The sequence below is a fragment of the Parastagonospora nodorum genome, assembly GCF_000146915.1.
Source record: "Parastagonospora nodorum SN15 chromosome Unknown scaffold_1, whole genome shotgun sequence".
NCBI classification, from domain to species: domain Eukaryota; kingdom Fungi; phylum Ascomycota; class Dothideomycetes; order Pleosporales; family Phaeosphaeriaceae; genus Parastagonospora; species Parastagonospora nodorum.
The window spans coordinates 1,127,507-1,145,275 of record NW_001884549.1 but is presented as its reverse complement, the minus strand read 5'-3'; the positions used below and the strand labels follow the sequence as shown (position 1 = coordinate 1,145,275).

At 52.2% G+C, this 17,769-nt stretch overlaps 9 protein-coding genes across 9 annotated transcripts; 1 reads left to right on the top strand and 8 right to left on the bottom strand.

Moving 5' to 3' along the window:
* Positions 1-315: 315 nt before the first annotated feature.
* SNOG_00493 (hypothetical protein) lies at positions 316-2,428 on the bottom strand. Its single transcript, XM_001791126.1, has 2 exons — positions 2,028-2,428; positions 316-1,973 (listed from the first exon to the last, which is right to left on the bottom strand). Exons 1-2 carry the CDS (start codon positions 2,382-2,384, stop codon positions 417-419), a joined length of 1,914 nt encoding a protein of 637 aa, XP_001791178.1. The 5' UTR covers positions 2,385-2,428; the 3' UTR covers positions 316-416.
* Positions 2,429-3,770: 1,342 nt separating this feature from the next.
* SNOG_00492 (hypothetical protein) lies at positions 3,771-4,232 on the bottom strand (the record flags this gene model as incomplete). The annotated part of the gene is made up of 2 exons (XM_001791125.1): positions 3,771-4,072; positions 4,223-4,232. The coding sequence occupies 2 exons, from the start codon at positions 4,230-4,232 to the stop codon at positions 3,771-3,773; spliced, it is 312 nt and encodes a 103-aa protein (XP_001791177.1).
* A 478-nt stretch (positions 4,233-4,710) lies between these two features.
* Positions 4,711-5,535, bottom strand: SNOG_00491 (hypothetical protein; the record flags this gene model as incomplete). The annotated part of the gene is made up of 1 exon (XM_001791124.1): positions 4,711-5,535. One exon carries the CDS (start codon positions 5,533-5,535, stop codon positions 4,711-4,713), a length of 825 nt encoding a protein of 274 aa, XP_001791176.1.
* A 442-nt stretch (positions 5,536-5,977) lies between these two features.
* SNOG_00490 (hypothetical protein) lies at positions 5,978-7,976 on the bottom strand (the record flags this gene model as incomplete). Its single annotated transcript, XM_001791123.1, has 3 exons — positions 5,978-6,316; positions 6,369-7,088; positions 7,137-7,976. The coding sequence occupies 3 exons, from the start codon at positions 7,974-7,976 to the stop codon at positions 5,978-5,980; spliced, it is 1,899 nt and encodes a 632-aa protein (XP_001791175.1).
* Positions 7,977-9,198: 1,222 nt separating this feature from the next.
* SNOG_00489 (hypothetical protein) lies at positions 9,199-10,047 on the bottom strand (the record flags this gene model as incomplete). Its single annotated transcript, XM_001791122.1, has 2 exons — positions 9,199-9,827; positions 9,897-10,047. The coding sequence occupies 2 exons, from the start codon at positions 10,045-10,047 to the stop codon at positions 9,199-9,201; spliced, it is 780 nt and encodes a 259-aa protein (XP_001791174.1).
* Positions 10,048-10,986: 939 nt separating this feature from the next.
* Positions 10,987-12,588, bottom strand: SNOG_00488 (hypothetical protein; the record flags this gene model as incomplete). Its single annotated transcript, XM_001791121.1, has 4 exons — positions 10,987-11,392; positions 11,430-11,568; positions 11,589-12,229; positions 12,278-12,588. The coding sequence occupies 4 exons, from the start codon at positions 12,586-12,588 to the stop codon at positions 10,987-10,989; spliced, it is 1,497 nt and encodes a 498-aa protein (XP_001791173.1).
* A 595-nt stretch (positions 12,589-13,183) lies between these two features.
* SNOG_00487 (hypothetical protein) lies at positions 13,184-13,540 on the top strand (the record flags this gene model as incomplete). Its single annotated transcript, XM_001791120.1, has 2 exons — positions 13,184-13,391; positions 13,437-13,540. The coding sequence occupies 2 exons, from the start codon at positions 13,184-13,186 to the stop codon at positions 13,538-13,540; spliced, it is 312 nt and encodes a 103-aa protein (XP_001791172.1).
* Positions 13,541-14,916: 1,376 nt separating this feature from the next.
* SNOG_00486 (hypothetical protein) lies at positions 14,917-16,302 on the bottom strand (the record flags this gene model as incomplete). The annotated part of the gene is made up of 1 exon (XM_001791119.1): positions 14,917-16,302. One exon carries the CDS (start codon positions 16,300-16,302, stop codon positions 14,917-14,919), a length of 1,386 nt encoding a protein of 461 aa, XP_001791171.1.
* Positions 16,303-16,760: 458 nt separating this feature from the next.
* Positions 16,761-17,516, bottom strand: SNOG_00485 (hypothetical protein; the record flags this gene model as incomplete). The annotated part of the gene is made up of 1 exon (XM_001791118.1): positions 16,761-17,516. The coding sequence occupies one exon, from the start codon at positions 17,514-17,516 to the stop codon at positions 16,761-16,763; it is 756 nt and encodes a 251-aa protein (XP_001791170.1).
* Positions 17,517-17,769: the final 253 nt, after the last annotated feature.

Sequence of the window (17,769 nt, the reverse complement as noted above, 5' to 3'; positions counted from 1 at the left end):
TTGTAACAGTTCGTGCACGCTCCGACTTGACTCAATCTACTTTTAGAGAGCAGCTGGTATCTTACATATAGGCCTGAATGGACTCGATCGCACAATAGTACGTTATAAAGAGGTAAACCAACCATGCAGTTAGACAGCCTAACTGAAATGAACTTACTTCGTGGATGGTGCTCAGGATTGTGGGGCGCGGCGCGCCCGAATTATTGCTACATCTGGTGACACCAGCATCTTGCCTAGGCAGCAGTTTCCAGGATACATCTTTCGTACATGCATCACTTTAATTCTGTCAGGGTCTCCCGACCTAAAAAATCACTGCGTCTACACAAGAATTTGACATGAATCATTAAAATTTAACGTTACTATGCTCATCGCCAATGCTGCGAAACGCCTCAAAATGCTGTTCAAACGCTGACACTTTATGCGCATACGCCCTCTGGTAAATCGTAGCTCTCTGTCCTTGCGACACGGTCGTACTTTGCGTCCTTGCCAAGACCCCTCTTCGCGAAACCCTTCCAGATCTCGCACTTGTTGTCTCCACCAGTCAGGATTTTGTCGGCATCAACAATCGCATCGCGGGCGGACACGAAGTTGGGGTTGCATGGCTGCAATGCCATTCCTTCCATGACAATCTTCATTGCAAGGTACTTGCCGTCGGTGGGGAGACCGTTGCTGTCGAAGTCGGGTGTGCCAGCGTCGTTCTTGCCGTGCTTGTCGATGAGGTTCCAGAGAACCTCGTAAAGCATACCAGCCCAGATGTTGCCAATAGGATGCACCCTGGTCTGAGGGTCAACGTAGATGTATGTTTGAGGGTTGACGTTGATGTCGGTGGAGTACAAGTAATTCCTGATGCCATTGGGCTTACCGCTGACCCATGGGGCCATCGGGTAGTCGGTTTCGCGAGTGTCACCGGCCTTGAGGTGGGTTGCAATGGCGTAGAAGTCACTCCAGCCTTCACCCATGCCTCCTGATTCCAGGACGTTTAGACAGTTAGAGTTTGCAGGGCCACCCGTGAGGCGGTTAGAAAGTCCGTGCGTGTATTCGTGAATAATGACACTGGCATCAAAGGAGCAATCTCTGAAAGGTGTGGTTCCGTTCCACATGTACATCCTCATACGCGCAGCCTGACCGTCTGGTGGTGTAGCAAAGTTGGCATTGTTGAAATCGCTACCGTCTTGCGCATTGAGGAAGACAAAGTCGTTTCCTGCTCCACCGGCACCGTTGTTGTTAATCTCGAAGTTTCCGGCCTGTTCGTTGAAGCCGAGCTTGTGCAGCAGATCATGGTACACGTTGGATGTATAGAACAGCTGGGTGACCGAGGCGTTTGAATACTTCTGGAAATCGGTCTCATTGAGTGAGTACGGGTAGTGGAATTTTAGGTCGGTGCTGACGGGCCGAGGAAGGTTCAGGTACTCGCTTGCTGATTTGTTGGCCCAGTTGTTTTGTGCCACACCGTTGTTACCACGGGTGGTATCGTATGTCTTGGAGCCATCGCTGTGCCATCCGAACTCACTCGCTTGTTTGTCGAATGGATCTACAACGATGGTGCGCTCGCCTTCAGTTGGGTCGTTGATCCCCCATGGGTAGACTTGGTAGCTTGCATCAGCGGAATAGTCGACGACCGCGTGCACTTGGCTACCGTCGATAGCGTCGACATATGTCAAGAGCCAGTTGCTCAGGACATCAGTCTCAACTCTCCAGGTCAAAGCCAGCTTGCCGTTAGTCTGAACGTAGACAAGGCGTGCTTCTGGCTCAGACACTGTACCCTCAGATTGCTTGATTGCGAAAGTGTTCTCAGCCTCCTTTGGCTCCGACGTAGCAGAACCAGCAGATACCGGGAGGTCCAGAACGCTGACCGCCGACTTGAAAGCGGCGGCAGGCTCGATTGTGTCACGCTTGCTCTTGGAGGGCGCAGTAGGGATGTCCCCAGTGTAGAAGGAGTTTCCGAAACTGAAGACCGTGCCGTCACGACCAACCTGGGTATGATCAGCAACATGTAAAGGAAAAGTATAGAGTCAAATGAGGCTTACGTTGACATTGAAGTCGCCATTGTCGACATCAAGGCCGTTGGCGGTCTGCTTAAAGTAGACGTGGGCAACGCCGTTGGAGCCAACATAGTTGTCTGCAACTCGGAAGGTAGCTCCAGGAACAACCTTCTTCACCAACTCGCTTGCAGTCTCCTCCGCAGTGGCGCGGCGAGTAAGCGACGAGATTGAGGCGTCCGATCCGACATCGTTGGCATTGGTGTAAGACACCGGCTGCTTCAGACGGTACGAATCGAGATCGATTCCCCGCTTGCTCAATCCGCGGGTGCTGTGCGCAGGGTGGGCTTGGGCGCTCTTCAACGTGGCGACAGACGCCAAAGAAGCGAGAAGGAATGACCGCATGTTGGAAGGGTTTGAAAGAGCGAAAGGACCAAGGACGACCTGAGGAGTTGGGAATCGAGTATTGTCCAGTCTACTTATACCAGCCTATCTCCTGACTACGATCCTACGGCTCGAAGCAGTCTACATGTTCACGAGGCAAGCCATAGGCTCGAAGTAACATTGGACGATAGCAAACGGTAGCGTACGCGCATACGCCACACTTGCGGCCGCTAAGCTTTCCCGACCTACCATTCCTGGCCTCGATTCGACATTAGCCCTTCTCGAGGTGTAAATGAAGGTGCAGCGGAGGCTTGGCGAAGTGTTCGAATAGGCAGTCATCTACCCACATCCTGGCTATACTATGCCTTGGCACTCTATCGTGCAGAACGATGCCCCAGGAACCATGTCGACCTTCCGGATCCAGATATTCGACCTGTGACATCCGATAGCCGTATCCGTGGACGTGGTATGGCAGGACCATCGGGAATTGGTTTGACGGATCCTAGAGGCACATCATCGCCTTGATGGCTCGCGACTCCGCGTAGAACAAGCGCTCTACTTCGTCACCCTGAAGCACCGGCGTATCGTTCAGGACTGCAGGTACCCGTTCTCAAATCTCTCTCCCGTCAAATGCAACTGCAGATTTGCTGCGCAACCTGCGAGTGGCAATCCTTGGCAGCGGCGGGAGTCATGTTAAGCGACGTGATTGGTGGTGATTAGGGGGTTTCGTGTCTAGTCACCTGCCTATTCGGCATCGGACGGCCGACATCGCGCTTTGCATCAAGCTCCGAGGCACCTAGCTATACAATCGCGTCATGTTACGAGCGACCATCGCATCAGGGCGTGATTTTGGATATGATGATCGTCCAGGAGATGTTTCCGATGTTGTGAAATGAGGTGTGGTCAGACGAACCTCCATGGGAAGTTTGGTAAGACGGATCTGCCAAGCGCCGCTACGTACGGCTACGCTCTTAGTTGCAAATCTTCGTGCTCACATGCTGAGCGGTGATCCTACACCTGCCTTCGAGATTTGCTTGTTCTGTCGATCTATCTGCTCACATATCAGCAGCAGCATTTGCCATTGTCGATATGCTATATTTAAGATGGCGCACACAGCACGTCGCACCCACAAACGGCCAATATTGCTTTTCGGACCGAGCTGTTCGTCCTTGTCATGGACGTGCGGCATCACCGGCATTTCCGATTCATATGCCGCAAGCCGATATTCACAATTTGCGTTTTTATGCCAATGGCACTGGGAGTCGTGCAATTATCCACACGCTCAGCCCCGGCAGAACTAAGAACTATCACGCTAACGAATGAATGTAGACACGGTGAAATGATTACAGATCCAATCAGTCCTTCATCTTCTACTTATCGTAACAGACACTCTACCTTCTCTAACGCTCAAGCACCGAATGCATTCGTCTTCTTCAAGTACTCCTCGTACGTCGTCAGCTTCTCCTCAAGGTTGTTATGGCTCAGTTCCACGCCCCCTAATAAGAGATGAGCATCGGACGTGACTTCGGCCCACCGCATAGTGGATCGACTTACAGTGACCACCTCTACACCCTTCTTTGCTAAATCTTGAGCAGCAGGCTTGGAGATGTCGCGCGTGACACCACGGATCTTGAACTCTTTTGCGAGGCTGGAGTCATTGAGCAGCTGTGTGACAACTGAGCCACCCTGATTGCCGGTAACGCCAAAAACTGTGATGAGCTTAGACACGATGGGATGTTTGGTATTACGATTGGGATTTTGGGTTTAATAGTGTTACTGGGTTGTTGGGAAAGTAGATGAGAATTGTTTGTTGAAGAAAATAATATCTCTCGTGACGCCTACATTCCTATATAGCTCACATGTTACCATGTTACCATTTCTTCAAAGTCGCCGCAGACAGCATGTTACGCCTGACTTCAAGTTGCTTGTGCTGCGCTTGACAAATGTGTAAGATGACTGACATCCTCGGCCCGGCTACAAAGAGTTCCGACTGGTTTGTCATACCGCGCTTCCCCACTGCGTAAGCCATCACGCTTACACGGCCCTTCGAATTACATCCTACTTGCGTGGTAATACTACCGAAGAGCAGATCTACCCTTGATGCTAACTCGTTCGGAGCGTTGTTTACACAGATACACACGATAGTGTTGTCCGTCCGAGTTGCGGACTAAACACGTCCAAGAGCAGTGGCATGGAGATTAATCCCATTACCAAGGCCACTGATACGCGCACTGCAAACATGCTGTGATAAGATGATATTGCCGTGTATTGTTGGTGTTCTGGTTTTGGATAGCCAAGAACGTGGGGAGGCTGAGGACGTTCAGCCCTGGGCAGATTGAAAGATCCATCACAGCTTCGCAAAGCTCCCCGAACGTCCCTGCCCACTTGCGAACCGTTTCGCGCCCTGAAGACTCTCTTTTTCTAGCACATCTTCTGCATTTGTGTATTCAAAGTTCATCGCATCTTCAAAACTCTTCGCTTCGAAAGCGGCATAATATGCGCTTCGTCTGTCCTTGTTCATGCACGACTGTGGGAACTCGAGCAGCTGCTCTGCAAGCTTCGTCGCTTCTTCAAATGCTTTGCCTGTCGGTACAACACGATTTGCGAGCCCCATAGTCAGCGCTTCCTGAGCGCCGACAGGACGTCCAGTGAGTACCATGTCCATCGCGCGACCGAGTCCGATGATGGCTTGTAACCGTACAGTTCCGCCATCAATGAGCGGAACCCCAAATCGTCGACAGAAAACGCCAAACACTGCATCTTCTTCGACTACACGTATGTCGGCTATCAGGCTCAGCTCAAGACCACCGGCGACTGCGTAACCGGACACGGCGCATATAACCGGCTTGCGAATTTGCATGCGCGACGGGCCCATGGGTGCGATGTTGCGTCCTTCGACTGGGCCAAAGTGTTTGGTGTCAGCTGTCGACGTATTGGCAACGGCTTGCAGATCGGCACCGGCGCAGAAAGTGCCATTCGCACCATGGAAGACGCAGACCTTTTGGGTCTCGTCTGCTTCATACTTGAGGAAAGCCTCGTATAGCTTTCGAGCTGTGCTGGGATCGACTGCGTTACGTCGAGAGCTGCGACCGAGCGTTATCGCCGTGATGCCTTTTGGAGACGAAGCATATTGGACTGCGTCCAGCTCCGAGTCTGATGTTGACTGACCCATAATCAATGTTCGATTTGATGAAAACGGTGCTGATGATGACCCAACATGCAAATCTTTAGATGTAATATACCTCGGCATCATGAAGGCGCCTCCTCCATTCCAAGAACTTCACCTAACAATTCCTCAGTCTCTTCAATCAACTTTACGAGGTATCGCCGCAATTAAACTGCGCTTGTGGATGATGCATGATTGGTACTTTGGACATTTTCATATGTCATCTAACATGGTACCTGTTACACCCCACCCCGTTGTTGTGGGTTTCGCTGGACACCGTACTTTTCGTCAGCATTAGACCTCATCTCTACAAGTCATCAACCCTTGAATGCTTATTGATCGACTATATTTACGATGATGCTCCACAAGAAATTTGTACTTTGAACGTTTCGATGCGTTATCTAAAGTGGGTATCTATTCAACCTTCTGCTCTTGATGGCGTCTCTATCTATTGCTCCTCCAGATAGCTCAAGCCATGCGAGAAGCGGAAGACAGGATCCTCAGTATCGAATGGCACATCTTCTTTCGACGCAGCAACAGCCGCATCGCTCCTTGGCAGATCAAAAGGCAGCTTGCCCATTGGCTTGGCTCCATCAACATTGAATACAACATCAAGGAACGCATCCGGACTGGCACCATAGTTGGCCATGACGGCTTTCGCGGACTCGACAATCTCAGGGATAGCGGCAGGGCGCTCGAGGTAAATGTCGACGATGGTAGGGACTGCCTCGTAGATGGCTGCTTGACGAGCTTTTTCTGTCGCGTTAAATTCGAGCGAACCGGAGTGCTGGATAAACAGTTAGTTCACCATCTTGAATAAAGCTACTCACGAAACTTACGTAGTTCGCCTCAAAGCCTCCCGGACGCGGCTCATACGGAGTTTGAAGACGGATGAGCGCAAAGTCAGCTTCAGCAGTGCTGTTGACGACTTGCAAGTTGCGCTTCTGCATGTCAGTCGCGTTAAAGCCCTCGATGTAGAACTTCAAGTTCTCGGCTGACTTCATTGGTAGCACGTTGTCGCTGTTGGTGAGCAGAGTGAACGACTTGCGTTGCGCATCGTTACCGGCCTTCTTGAACTCTGGGTTGCCAACAATCTTGACAGACTCCTCGACATCGACAAACGGGTTATCGAAGAGACCGAGCAAGAACTTCTCACGAAGCAGCTTTCCAACGGACTCATCGATGCGCTCCTCGCTGATAGTACCGTTTCCAACAACTTGAAGGATCAGGTCTGTCCTGTTCTCTCCACCAAGCTGGTCGACACCGGCATCCAGGATCTTTGCGGTGCGCTGGATTTCTGTCAAGTTCTCAGCACCCCATGCGCGGGCTGGCATGTCCTGCCCAGCGATGATGGCGTCAGTAACTAGTCCCCAGTCGCTAACGACGATACCCTTGAAGCCAAGCTCGGTCTTCAAGAGATCCGTGATTAGGCCCTTGTTCATTCCGGAAGCGACCTCTTCGTACTTGGTTCCCATGGGTCGGCTGTAGTATGGCATCATTTGTCTCGCTCCAGCTGCGATCGCTGCCTTGAAGGGAATGAGATGGTACTCCATGTTGTCCTAGACGACGTTAGTGCCGAAGCGAACCTGCCAGACGGAAAAACTTACACCTGGATATGTCGCATTTTTACCGTACGTGAAATGGCTATCCTCACCATCCTCAACAGGACCGCTACCCGGAAAGTGCTTGGTCACTGTGGTGACAGACTGTGTTCCAAATTCCCCGTGAGTGAAGCCCTTGATGTACGCAACAACAAGCTCAGCAGTCAAGTTGGCATCCTCTCCCATCGTACCACCAATCCTGGCCCACCTCGGCTCGGTCGCAAGATCGATTTGAGGGTGGAGCGAAGATCGAAGTCCTATCCCCATATATTCCTGGCGGGCAATGTTTGCAAATTGCTCGACGAGCGCAGCATCGCGGATCGCCGAGAGGCCTAGAGCCTCTGGCCACTGCGAGAATGACTCGGCGATGAAACCAGTACCGATGTTGTTGGTGAACGCGTGACGGGGATCCGATGATAGTGTGATCGGTATGCCGAGACGAGTCTCCAGAGCAAGTCTCTGCAGACTGTTATACCACTCAGCATACATACGTACCGAAGTGATCGAGCCGTGTAAGTTAAAATGCGTCATGAACTGCGTCTTGACCGTGTGTAGTGTGTCCCTTGTGAAGGTACCATTGGGACCCATGGAAATGATTTGGTGGAACAACTGCCCGGCCTTTTCTTCCAATGTCATCCGCTGGAGCAGATCTTCCACACGCTCGTCGACTGACAGTGATGCATTCCGGTATGGCAGATTCGCAGTTTCTGTTTGTCTTGGATATGACCGTGGCCTCTGGAGATCATGTGAAGCCGGAACATTGATCGCAGACGCCATTGCTGTTGCCGCAAGGAAGAAAGAAGTGAAGATGTTCTGCTTTCGCAGACTGTTTTGTTGTCTCGCCATAATGATAGGTCGGCTAATGGCTCTTGTGAATCCTTGGTGCCTCTTCCATGGTCGGGACTTCATCCGACTATTTGTACTCTTGCTTCGGAGCTATTTTTCATGGTGTCAAGGCCGTGGTGCAAGCCACAGCCGAACTTTACCCGTCACTACTGATCAAGCCATTGCACATCTGGTCTACACCACCGTCTTTTCCCTGACTCGATCGCTTTCTCGCACTGCCGTGAGTCCGTGGCGGAGGTGCCAAGGCACTAAAGTGTGGAGGGCATCTGAACTTCCGGGGTCCCCAAAGCCCGGGTTTTGTCCGGCAGATATGTGATTGGAGCATCGTGACTTAATGACGATGGACTAACGGCCTATTCAGCCTCTTCCGAAAGGTTTCCGTTGTCACCTGGATCCAAGATGGAGTTCTTCATCGTTTCCTCCACATCCCGCCGCCAACAATGCTGTTGTTTGCCTGGAGCGCCGAGCGGAATCTTCATCAAAATTTTCCTTACCAAGATTTGGCAATTTTCGACGCTCGATGGAAGGACTGTTCATGACTCGGCAGACAGTGTTTGCGGATGAGCCTCGGTAACTTGATGATGGTGTGCTTGCCATCATCATTGCTGCGCCTTAGAGTTGCATTTGAATATGCAAGGACACGCCATAACTGCGGAGGGTCGTCGGCAAAACCGGCATGTGGTAGTAGACAGGTTTTCTCTGACATTGTCCGATTGGGTTGGCGTGAAAGTCATTGTCGTATACATACTTTTATTGCACAGAGATGTGTCAGTGTCTCCATACATGTAGTCACGCGACGTCGGGATCTTTGGCCGGTGGATACCCATGTGGGTCCATCATACCGGTACCAGTTTCCTGGTTCTGCAAAATTTCCACGTGGCACAGTAACTTCATTTTTTTTAAATCGTCAAATTGAATGTATGTGGGTTGACATGCCATATGCAAGCTGAGGTACCAGCTTCGCGATGCCACCACCAGGATTTGAGGTACATATATAACTTGTGCCATCAACATTTCCACATTCTCATGGAAAACATTTGGCTCATTTCAAGCCATGGGTACAACGACAGTACATATCCCGGATCTAAGCAACAATGATTCAATTTGTCACGGACCAGTCTCGCGGCGAGGTCGATGTAGCAGATCTTCAACCACCCAAACAGTCTCATTTTCCCAGACCTAGAAAGGGTAATCCCAATCCATCCCAATCCATCCCAATCCATTAGATCCTCACAGCCTCCACCACATCAAACGTCGGCCTCAGCAGAAACTCCTCCCAATATCCTTCTCCAACCCTCTCATCATCTGGCAATACTACCTCACCCCACTTCAACCTCAAGCCCGCCTCCCTCGCGCACCTCTCATAAACCTCCGCCCGGAACTGGAAAACATCAAACCCAAACCCTCCCTCGCCTCCTACCACGACTCGTGCTTTAATCCCCACCTCGACCCCGGAATCAGGCGCGACGTAGCGCTCCTCCAAAACGAGTACATCGAGCCCGTAAAATCCTGTCTTTGGCTGCGTCATGCATGCGTCATGTGCATTCGTCGTAACGCCGACAAATCTACCGCCGGGCGTGAGATTCTGCTCGATCACGCGGAACATGTTGGTGAGTTCGGTTTCTGTGCCGGCGTAGTTGAGGAACCAGCCTGCGAAGACGATGTCGAAGGGAGTAGGATGCTGCATGAGAGATGGAATGCTGCAGTCGCGCGTGTCGAAGGTGAGGGAGGGAGAGGGATGGAGAGATCGTGCACTCGTGATCATGGGGGTGGATATGTCGTATGCTACGACAGAGGAGGCGCCGAGGCGAGAGAGGAGGGAGGTAGATTTTCCAGTGCCGCAAGCGAGATCTGGGGTTGAAGTTTAGTATGATGGTCAGGTAAGTGATGTGTGAGACCGGAAGATGCTGGAGGACGTACCGAGACATCTTGCTCCCTTGATGTCTCCTAACGCTTTGATGATACTTGGTTCTTCGGGCTCGGTAGCTGGCAACACTTTGATATTGTTGTATTTTCTGCCGATTTTGTCATATTGCGTGTTTTGTGTACTTCCTGTTTGCTGAGACGCCATCTCGACGACCGTTATCCTAAGCTAATGCTGGAATGCTAAAATAGGCGTGGACTGTAAGTCGAGACTGAATTCAGGAAGATTGTCTCTCTGATTGGTCAGCGTTTCACTCCACATGCAGGCGAAATAGCTGTACATGCCAGTGTCAATAAGAGCTGACTGCAGTTAACCAATGCAGGTAGCTGCTATTCGATACGTAATCAACTCAATGGCACTTTTGTACACCTGACTCGCGCAATTGCAAAAGTGCGCAAAGTTTGACCAGACCTGGGGGGAAATGCCAGCACACCAGTGAATGATCCTGCAACAAGGCTCTGCCCCGCTGCCGAGGATAGTCAGGATCCCGCTCAGGCACTGCTACAAATGAAGCAAGGGTATTGGAAGTCTAGACCCGACGGACGAAAACAATTCTTCTTTGAGACAGAAATGCAGAGCGAGAATTTGCGAAGGGAGTGAGTCTTATTTTTACGCCGACGTTCTGGTAAGAAGGCCTATGAGCGCTGGCCTGCTCCTCGAATTACTGCCTAGCCTAAGATAAGCCTTTGACATAGCTGCACTAAGCACAATCGCTGGGCAATGGTAAACTGTATCGATTGAGAGTTTTAACAGACGTTGAAACTTAATTTTTCGGCTGCTATAGCAAGTGCGGAAGGGTTTTCCACGATCCTGAACCTTTGATGTTCCTCAGGGTCTGGACCATGGTGCTTAGCGGCCACTAGCGCGCTTACATTACTGCCGGCGTAGCGCCGTCAAAATCGGTCTCCTGATTTGATCCGTCACCATCTGGGCAGCCATATCAAAACTCAATGTGTGTAGAAATTTCATTTGATTCAAAGGTCGCATTCATATATCATATCATAATCAGATCATCGGGCTGCCGATGTCTGCATACTGTTCCCGCAGTTTCGTTGTGCTCTCAAAGCGTGCAAAGTGATATGACATTTAAGCCTTTTCCTTATGGTTCTCGTCAACGATCTCGACAGCACGAGCACCGTCCTTCTCGCTGTGAATGCTGCCCTCCTCGATATCCTTGGGTGCGTTCAAGTCCTGTGCGCCAATAGGTCCGGCCTGCTCGAAGTGGCGACCCTTCTTCTCAGGTCCCAGAGCGGTGGTGCACATAATACCAATGACAATGATGGCAGTCGCAACACCCATGACGGGACCGTAGGCAGGCGACTTGGTGCCCTTGGAGGTAGTTATCATAGTCGCTTCGGCAACGGCGTTGACGATTTGTGCTGAGGGAGACGAAATCATGTTTCCGAGCTGGTATGTGATACCGACGAATGAAGTAACGGAAAGCAGGAGGCGACAGCTCAGACAGATGAATCGGAATAACACCCCAGGCTCCCTGGACAAAGAACTGGATCATGAAGCCGGAGGCAGACAGGCCGCGCTCGGTGGTGGGCAGGATCCAGGCGGGGATGAGGCAGCCGGAGATGAATGCAGCGCAAACGATGGTACGACGACGTCCAAAGAATTGCGAGCCATAGCCGAGAATGGTACCACCGACGCAAGCCGGCCAGTCTTCATGAGGATGGAAGCACGGTTGGCACCGGCGGGGCTGAGGTGCTTGGACTGCTTCATGAAAGTGGTGTAACTGTCCTGGCTAGTGTGCGAGTAGAAGTTGAACCAGGTCATGAGGAAGATGCAGTAAAGACACATGCGCCACTCCTTCTTGAGCATAGCCTTGGTCTCGACCCAGAAAGCACCAGGTGTCTTTCCGCTCTTGCCAGCCTTCTTGGCCTCGATGAACTGCTTGGATTCGGGGAAAGCGATACGAACGAGACCAATGGCAATGGAGAAACCGGCACCGATCCAGAAGACTGTCTTCCAAGAATTCACTGAGTCACCAACACCCAAGTTGGCACAAGCAGCGAGCACATAACCGAATGAGTATCCTTGCTGGAGGATACCAGACATCAGACCACGAGCATTGGTGGGACAGTTCTCGAGGGCCATGGAGATGGCGTTACCGTAGACACCGCCCATGAAGAGACCAAAAAGGGCACGGACGGCAAGGAATTGCTGGAAAGTAGCAGAGTAGATGGTGGCGATCTGGAGAAGACCAAGAATGATCATGTTCAGGACCATGGGCCATTTCCTGCCAAACTTGTCTCCGGCAAGTCCAAAGAAGGCAGCACCAACTGAACGCAAGAGCAGTGTCAAGGTGATGGCAGTCGTGATGCTAGTTCATGTTAACCTACGAAATACTCTTATAGTGTAGTATGCATACCTAGTGTTGCTCTGGTGGTAGTATTTTGCCAGCTTGGTGGTCTGAATAGATAGAGCGTGGAAGTCGAAGGCATCGGCAGTCCACGCAAGGAAGCCGACGACGAAGTAAAGCCAGTCCTTCAGACGGAGCTGAGCGAAGAGGCTGAAAGGGTTCTTGAGCGGCTCAGGCTTCTGCCACTCGCAGTGCTCCTCGCCATAGTCGTTCCTGACCACAACACGCTGGTCCCAGATGAACAAGTCCTTAAGACCTTGCTTTGCGGTGGCCAAAGTGCCTTTGGCCAAAGGATCGGCAGGGCGGTTGGTGCTTGCCATAGCTACTGACGTGTAGATAACTTGAAGGCGAAGACTGAAGTAGAAGGAATGGACGCGTGAAAGATGCAGTCCGATTGCGATGCCAGGTGCTACAGTCGGGGAAACACCTGTGCAATATATACCTGCTACCCCGACCTTCAGGCCGCCGTGTCCATTCCTGGTTCGAAACCATCCTATCGCTTACCTTGCCAGTCATCTGTACAACGGAGCCGATAGCCAAGACGGTGCCAAGGAGCTTATTGCAGCACAGTACGGATAGTGCACGATGAATGCAACCGCACCTGGCCAGCCAAGCCGCACTAATTCTCCTTGGTGGACCAAGCTAAGACCGGCCACGAGTGAGAAGACGGAACGAGGCCCAGGATCTCGCAAACGTATCACTTTTGTGTTGAGCGGGCCATGAGGAGTCCATGGGGTGTGGTGATCTCTCGACGCCGTTGACATAACCCCACGGGGTCAGGAAGACCGTTTTTTCCCAACCCACAGCCTTGGGGAATGCGCGTTTTCGTCTGTGCACTGTCAACCTTCAACTCTTTTGATGCCGCGTACTTGAGCAACCACAAAGGGCCTTTTTTGTGCTTGTCATGCACAAGCTATGTGGCGCGAACTCGTCAGACTCGCGCGACGAAGCTTCACGCCGAATGCTGCAGCCACCAAACTTGGCGACGACCCCGCAACGAGACTCAAGACGGACGGCCCTGCCGAAGCTTTCAAGGAGCCCTGGTGCGCCGAGAACAACAAGATGCACTTACGACGGCCAAGAGCACGAAGCCGTGTGGCTTGCAGGCCGCCTGAGGGCAATCGTCAGCCCAGCGTCCTTGACCAGGCTTCTTTTAACAGCTGCCCAGATGGTGTTCACGATGGTGCTGCATCAATATGTGCAGCTGATGCGGTTCTTTTTTTGATACCGATAGCTGCAAAGTTTATTGCAGCCACAATATCGACGTTCTAGATGCATTTTCTCCGCGAGGCTGGGTCTGAGTCGCACGACTGGATCTGGGGTTGTTTTGCTGTGGAGACGTATGGACCGCATGGCGCTCAGAGAAACAACGGCGCACAAGACGGGAGGCGATGCTAAGCAACACGATGCAAGAGCGGAGCGGCCAGTCTTGGCCGTGATAATGTAGTGCAGGTCAACGGGCTGACTCGCTGATGGCCTGCTGACGCGCAGAAAGTCCAACAAAGGCATGCGTTGAAGCTCAATTTTGGATCGGCAGTGGTAAAATGTGGAGAATGCACCATGCACCCCAAGCCTCGCTAGCACATCACACTGACCCCAGTTTGCGAACGCCGACCGGAAGCCTTTGTGGTCGGACACTTGCCCTGCGCTCGTCTACCGCGTGGGTGAAGGATGAACATTGACTAGTTGGCCACTAAGGTCGATGAGGCCTTTCGCCCACGCGACTTGACCCGAAGAAGCCTCGAGATGCCGCACCACGATAGGGTTCACGGTTTTCCGGCACAGGCTAATGCTTGACTTCACCGGTCCCACCCTCAACCCATGGGGTTCGTCTTCGATAAACCTCCTCGGAGCTTCGCATTTATTTTCATACTCAGCGGGTCCTCCGATGAGATGCCGACCCAAGCCTGTAGAGCCTCAATGTGGCTCCACGCGCTGTGGATCATTTGAATTCCAAGAGTCTTGACCTGGCCTGATTTTTTGTGCGCATCTCCACTGGTGGGCGCCTACAGCCACCCGAGCAAGCCTGCGCTGCAGAATCGGAGCCACTCCCGTGCGGCGTGGGCGTCTTGGACTTGGAAATCAGGGCACAGCATGGTGCTTCATCCGCGCGCGAGGCAGCGATCCGGATTGCCTGATACGGGTGAACAGGATCCGAGACTCGCTCTGAGAGCGAGAAGATGAGAAACGAAGATAACTCCGAATTATTCACATTTACCCAATGTAGTTACAATATGTCATAATGAACTGATCTCGTATGCCATACCCCGCGTTATCTTCTAGCGGTGGCAAGCAAAGTGTATTGTCGGATGGCAGCTCCAGGACCGCGGCCGTGGGAGGGCAGACAGATCGCGCTGCGGCAAACTTGTGTGCTAAGTTTCGTGGGGTCTGAACTGTATCCAACAAGCATGCTCCTAACAGCAATGAGCGGGTGTTCAGGCTAATGACCACTGAGCACGTACCTTCATCTCCGCAAACGTTTCGTCTGTGAACACCTCGAACCTGGAGGTGATTCCCGGGGCCATCCCTTCGAAATCTGGCTTGATGTTTGTCGAGAACCGTCGGTATATTGATGGGACAAGCGCCAATTCTGCCATCGCGAGGCTGAGATAGTTTAGTGAAAGATTGCAGCTCGAGAACACTCGCACTTACTGCAAACCGATGCACATACGCGCACCACTCGAAAACGGCCACCACCACTTCTTCATCTCAAGAAGTGCGATATCACCATCGTCCTTTAGCCAGCGTTCAGGGTCCCACCTCAATGGCTCCGGAAAGACCTCAGCATTTCGATGCAGCGAGTACGGGGCTGCCGAACAAACAGTCCCCCGCGGTATTCTGTAGCCATCGATGACCGTGTCGACAGGACTTGATCGAGGTTCAGAAGCTGGGAGTGGCGCGTACAGACGGAGAGTCTCCTTGATCACGGCATCGAGATATGGCAGACGATCTGCAACAGCGCAACTGACGATGTCGTCGTTTTCGCCATCGCTGTCAATACTTTTGCACTCTTCGATGAGTTTGCGCTGGATATGGGAATTCTTCGGAAGTGACAACGCCCAAACAAGAAACATCAACGTGTCGCTCGTGGTGTCAATACCTGCGAGCAAATGATCGGCGCATTCACTTGCGATATCGAGATCACTGAGTCCGGCCTCATCTTTCATTTTCCAGAGCCGCGCAATAATGGACTCTTGCGCTTTCGCCCTTGTTTCGACATCAGCACCCCGATACTTTTGCATCGCCAACAGTGCATGCGCCCGTATACCGCTGTAAGTTGCAGGCTTTTGCATCGGCAACAATGGTTTAACAAGCTGGCCCATGAGACCGTCCCGTGTGTATAGCCATGCAGTCAGTGTTGGGAGATGCACAGCAAACCATGACAGATGCCGTCGAGAGTGGTCCATAATGTCGTTCAGGAGATTCACATAGATGGGAGTGCCATGAAGAGCTGTAGTCGCTCCAAAGTCTTGTGTTCCATACAGAAAGGCAGTGATCACATCGATGGCATAGTAGTGGAATGTTGAGAAGATCTCCATACCGTCACCAAGTGGTGTCTTTTCGAGTAGCTGGAGGAAGTCCCTAATCTTTTCTGCAATGATCGAGGCTGGTTGGCCCTTGAGCATGGCAGATTTTGAGTATACATGTGCAACTAGGCGTTTTCTCTTTGCATGGTCTGCAACACCAGGGAAGGTGAAGAGGTTTTTCCGACCATAGACATCAAACATGGCGTAAAAGTTGGTTCGCTCGAAGCCACTGCCTGCACCATATATCGTACGCAGCGCGGTGGTTGAGTTGAAATGGACCTCATTGGGCCCGATGCGCACAACAGGACCGTACTGTTTGTGGAGCGCATCGATAGTGCGAGTGCGTTGACCCCAGTCATCCCTTGCGAGTCGCCATCTCGTAAGAGCGTAAAGCTTTGGACCCGGTATCTTGCTCAATTCACTGAGGAACAGTGGTTGTATAACCAGTCGATGAAGTAGTGTAATGAACAGTGCAGTGCTTGCCAAGACGAAGAGCGAGCGGGCCATGGTTGGCGATGCAAGAGTGAAGGAATGCAGTGCACGATCACGATGGTGGACCAAAGCTGGAAAATGTTTGCGACAAATGAGGTTTGTGCGATGGCACCATGTAGTTGGTACACAGTGCAGCTTGAGTGATACGTGAGGGTTTAGATAAGCTAGTGAAGGTGGGGTTGGGGAAGCTATGTCCAGCCCAAGACACTTTTTCCGAGGATCGTGGCGGGCGACAAAAGTCGCGCCGAAACTCGCTTTGGACCACTTGTTACATGGCGCTTTCTTCGCCGTGTATAGATGCCTTTCCGCGATCTCTTCTTCTTGAGTCTCAGCAGTTGAGTCGCGCCAATTGCAGGCGTTGCTTGAGCACCAACTTTGGCTCTCTAGGGTGCATGTTTGCACCGGGTGCCTCGCCGGGGAGACGCATTTCAAATGCCTTTCTGGCCACACAAAGAACCAGCTTGTAGACTCTTTCAACCAAAGCGCTTTCCGTATCCCTTCACTACTTCGTCGAGGATGCTTCTGAGCCTCTTGCAGCCCTCGATGCCCACAGCTAGCATACCCTCAAGCCGCTCCATCCTGACCCTTGTCTCCAGGACACAGACCGCAACTTTATCGCTCTCGCCCAGCGTGCCGACGGTGAGGAATGGTAGCTCCTGCTCTTCCAAGGTGTTGAGGTCAAGCAGTGGATCCTCTGCGGATGCGTTGTCAGCAGCGGACGAGGACGCGCTCGAGGCGGCTGTGCACGCCACGAGGTAATCGGTCATGGGTATGCCGGCATCGATGAGGGCGAGTGTGGAAGCATTTATACATGCTGCGAGGAGCGAACCGTCTTGCGATATGATGTGTATGTTGAGTGTGATGGTCGAATGTGGGTAGAGGTGGAGCAAAAGGACGCCTTCGAACGCGCTTCTCACGCAATGCTCCATTTCTTTGCTGCGCTTGTCGCCGCCTCCTCTTCGCCGCCTCTCCATACCACTGAAGCCCGCAAAATTGATCTCGACCTCGACTTTTGCTTGTCCACCGTTACCTCCTCTTTGGCCAGCCTGTTTTCCCTCGGCGGGGCCTGTCACGGAGACAAGAATCTTGGTGTTGCCCATTTCGAGGTAGGAAGAGCCATCCGCGGCGGCTTGTGTCGATATCTGCGCATGGATGCGACGTAGCTCATTCCACCGGCGTCCGTCAAGGCGGAGGAGAGCCAGAGAGTAGGTGGAGGTGTCGAGTGGCATTTTGACGTGTCTGGGCGTAGTTCAATCGCACATGCGAGATCATTGCTGTCCATGAACTTGCTTGACGATAATTTGGGTGGTCCGAGCTCGAAAGAGCAGGGATCGTCCTGCAAGCGTGCCCCGCTCACACGTGATAGCGCGTTAGCGCGCCTGGACAGTGGCGCCTTCCTTTCACCCAAACACACGCACAAGTGCGCGCTTCACAAAATGCACCACGCTAGCATGAAACGACTGCCACCTTCTCGTGGCACAG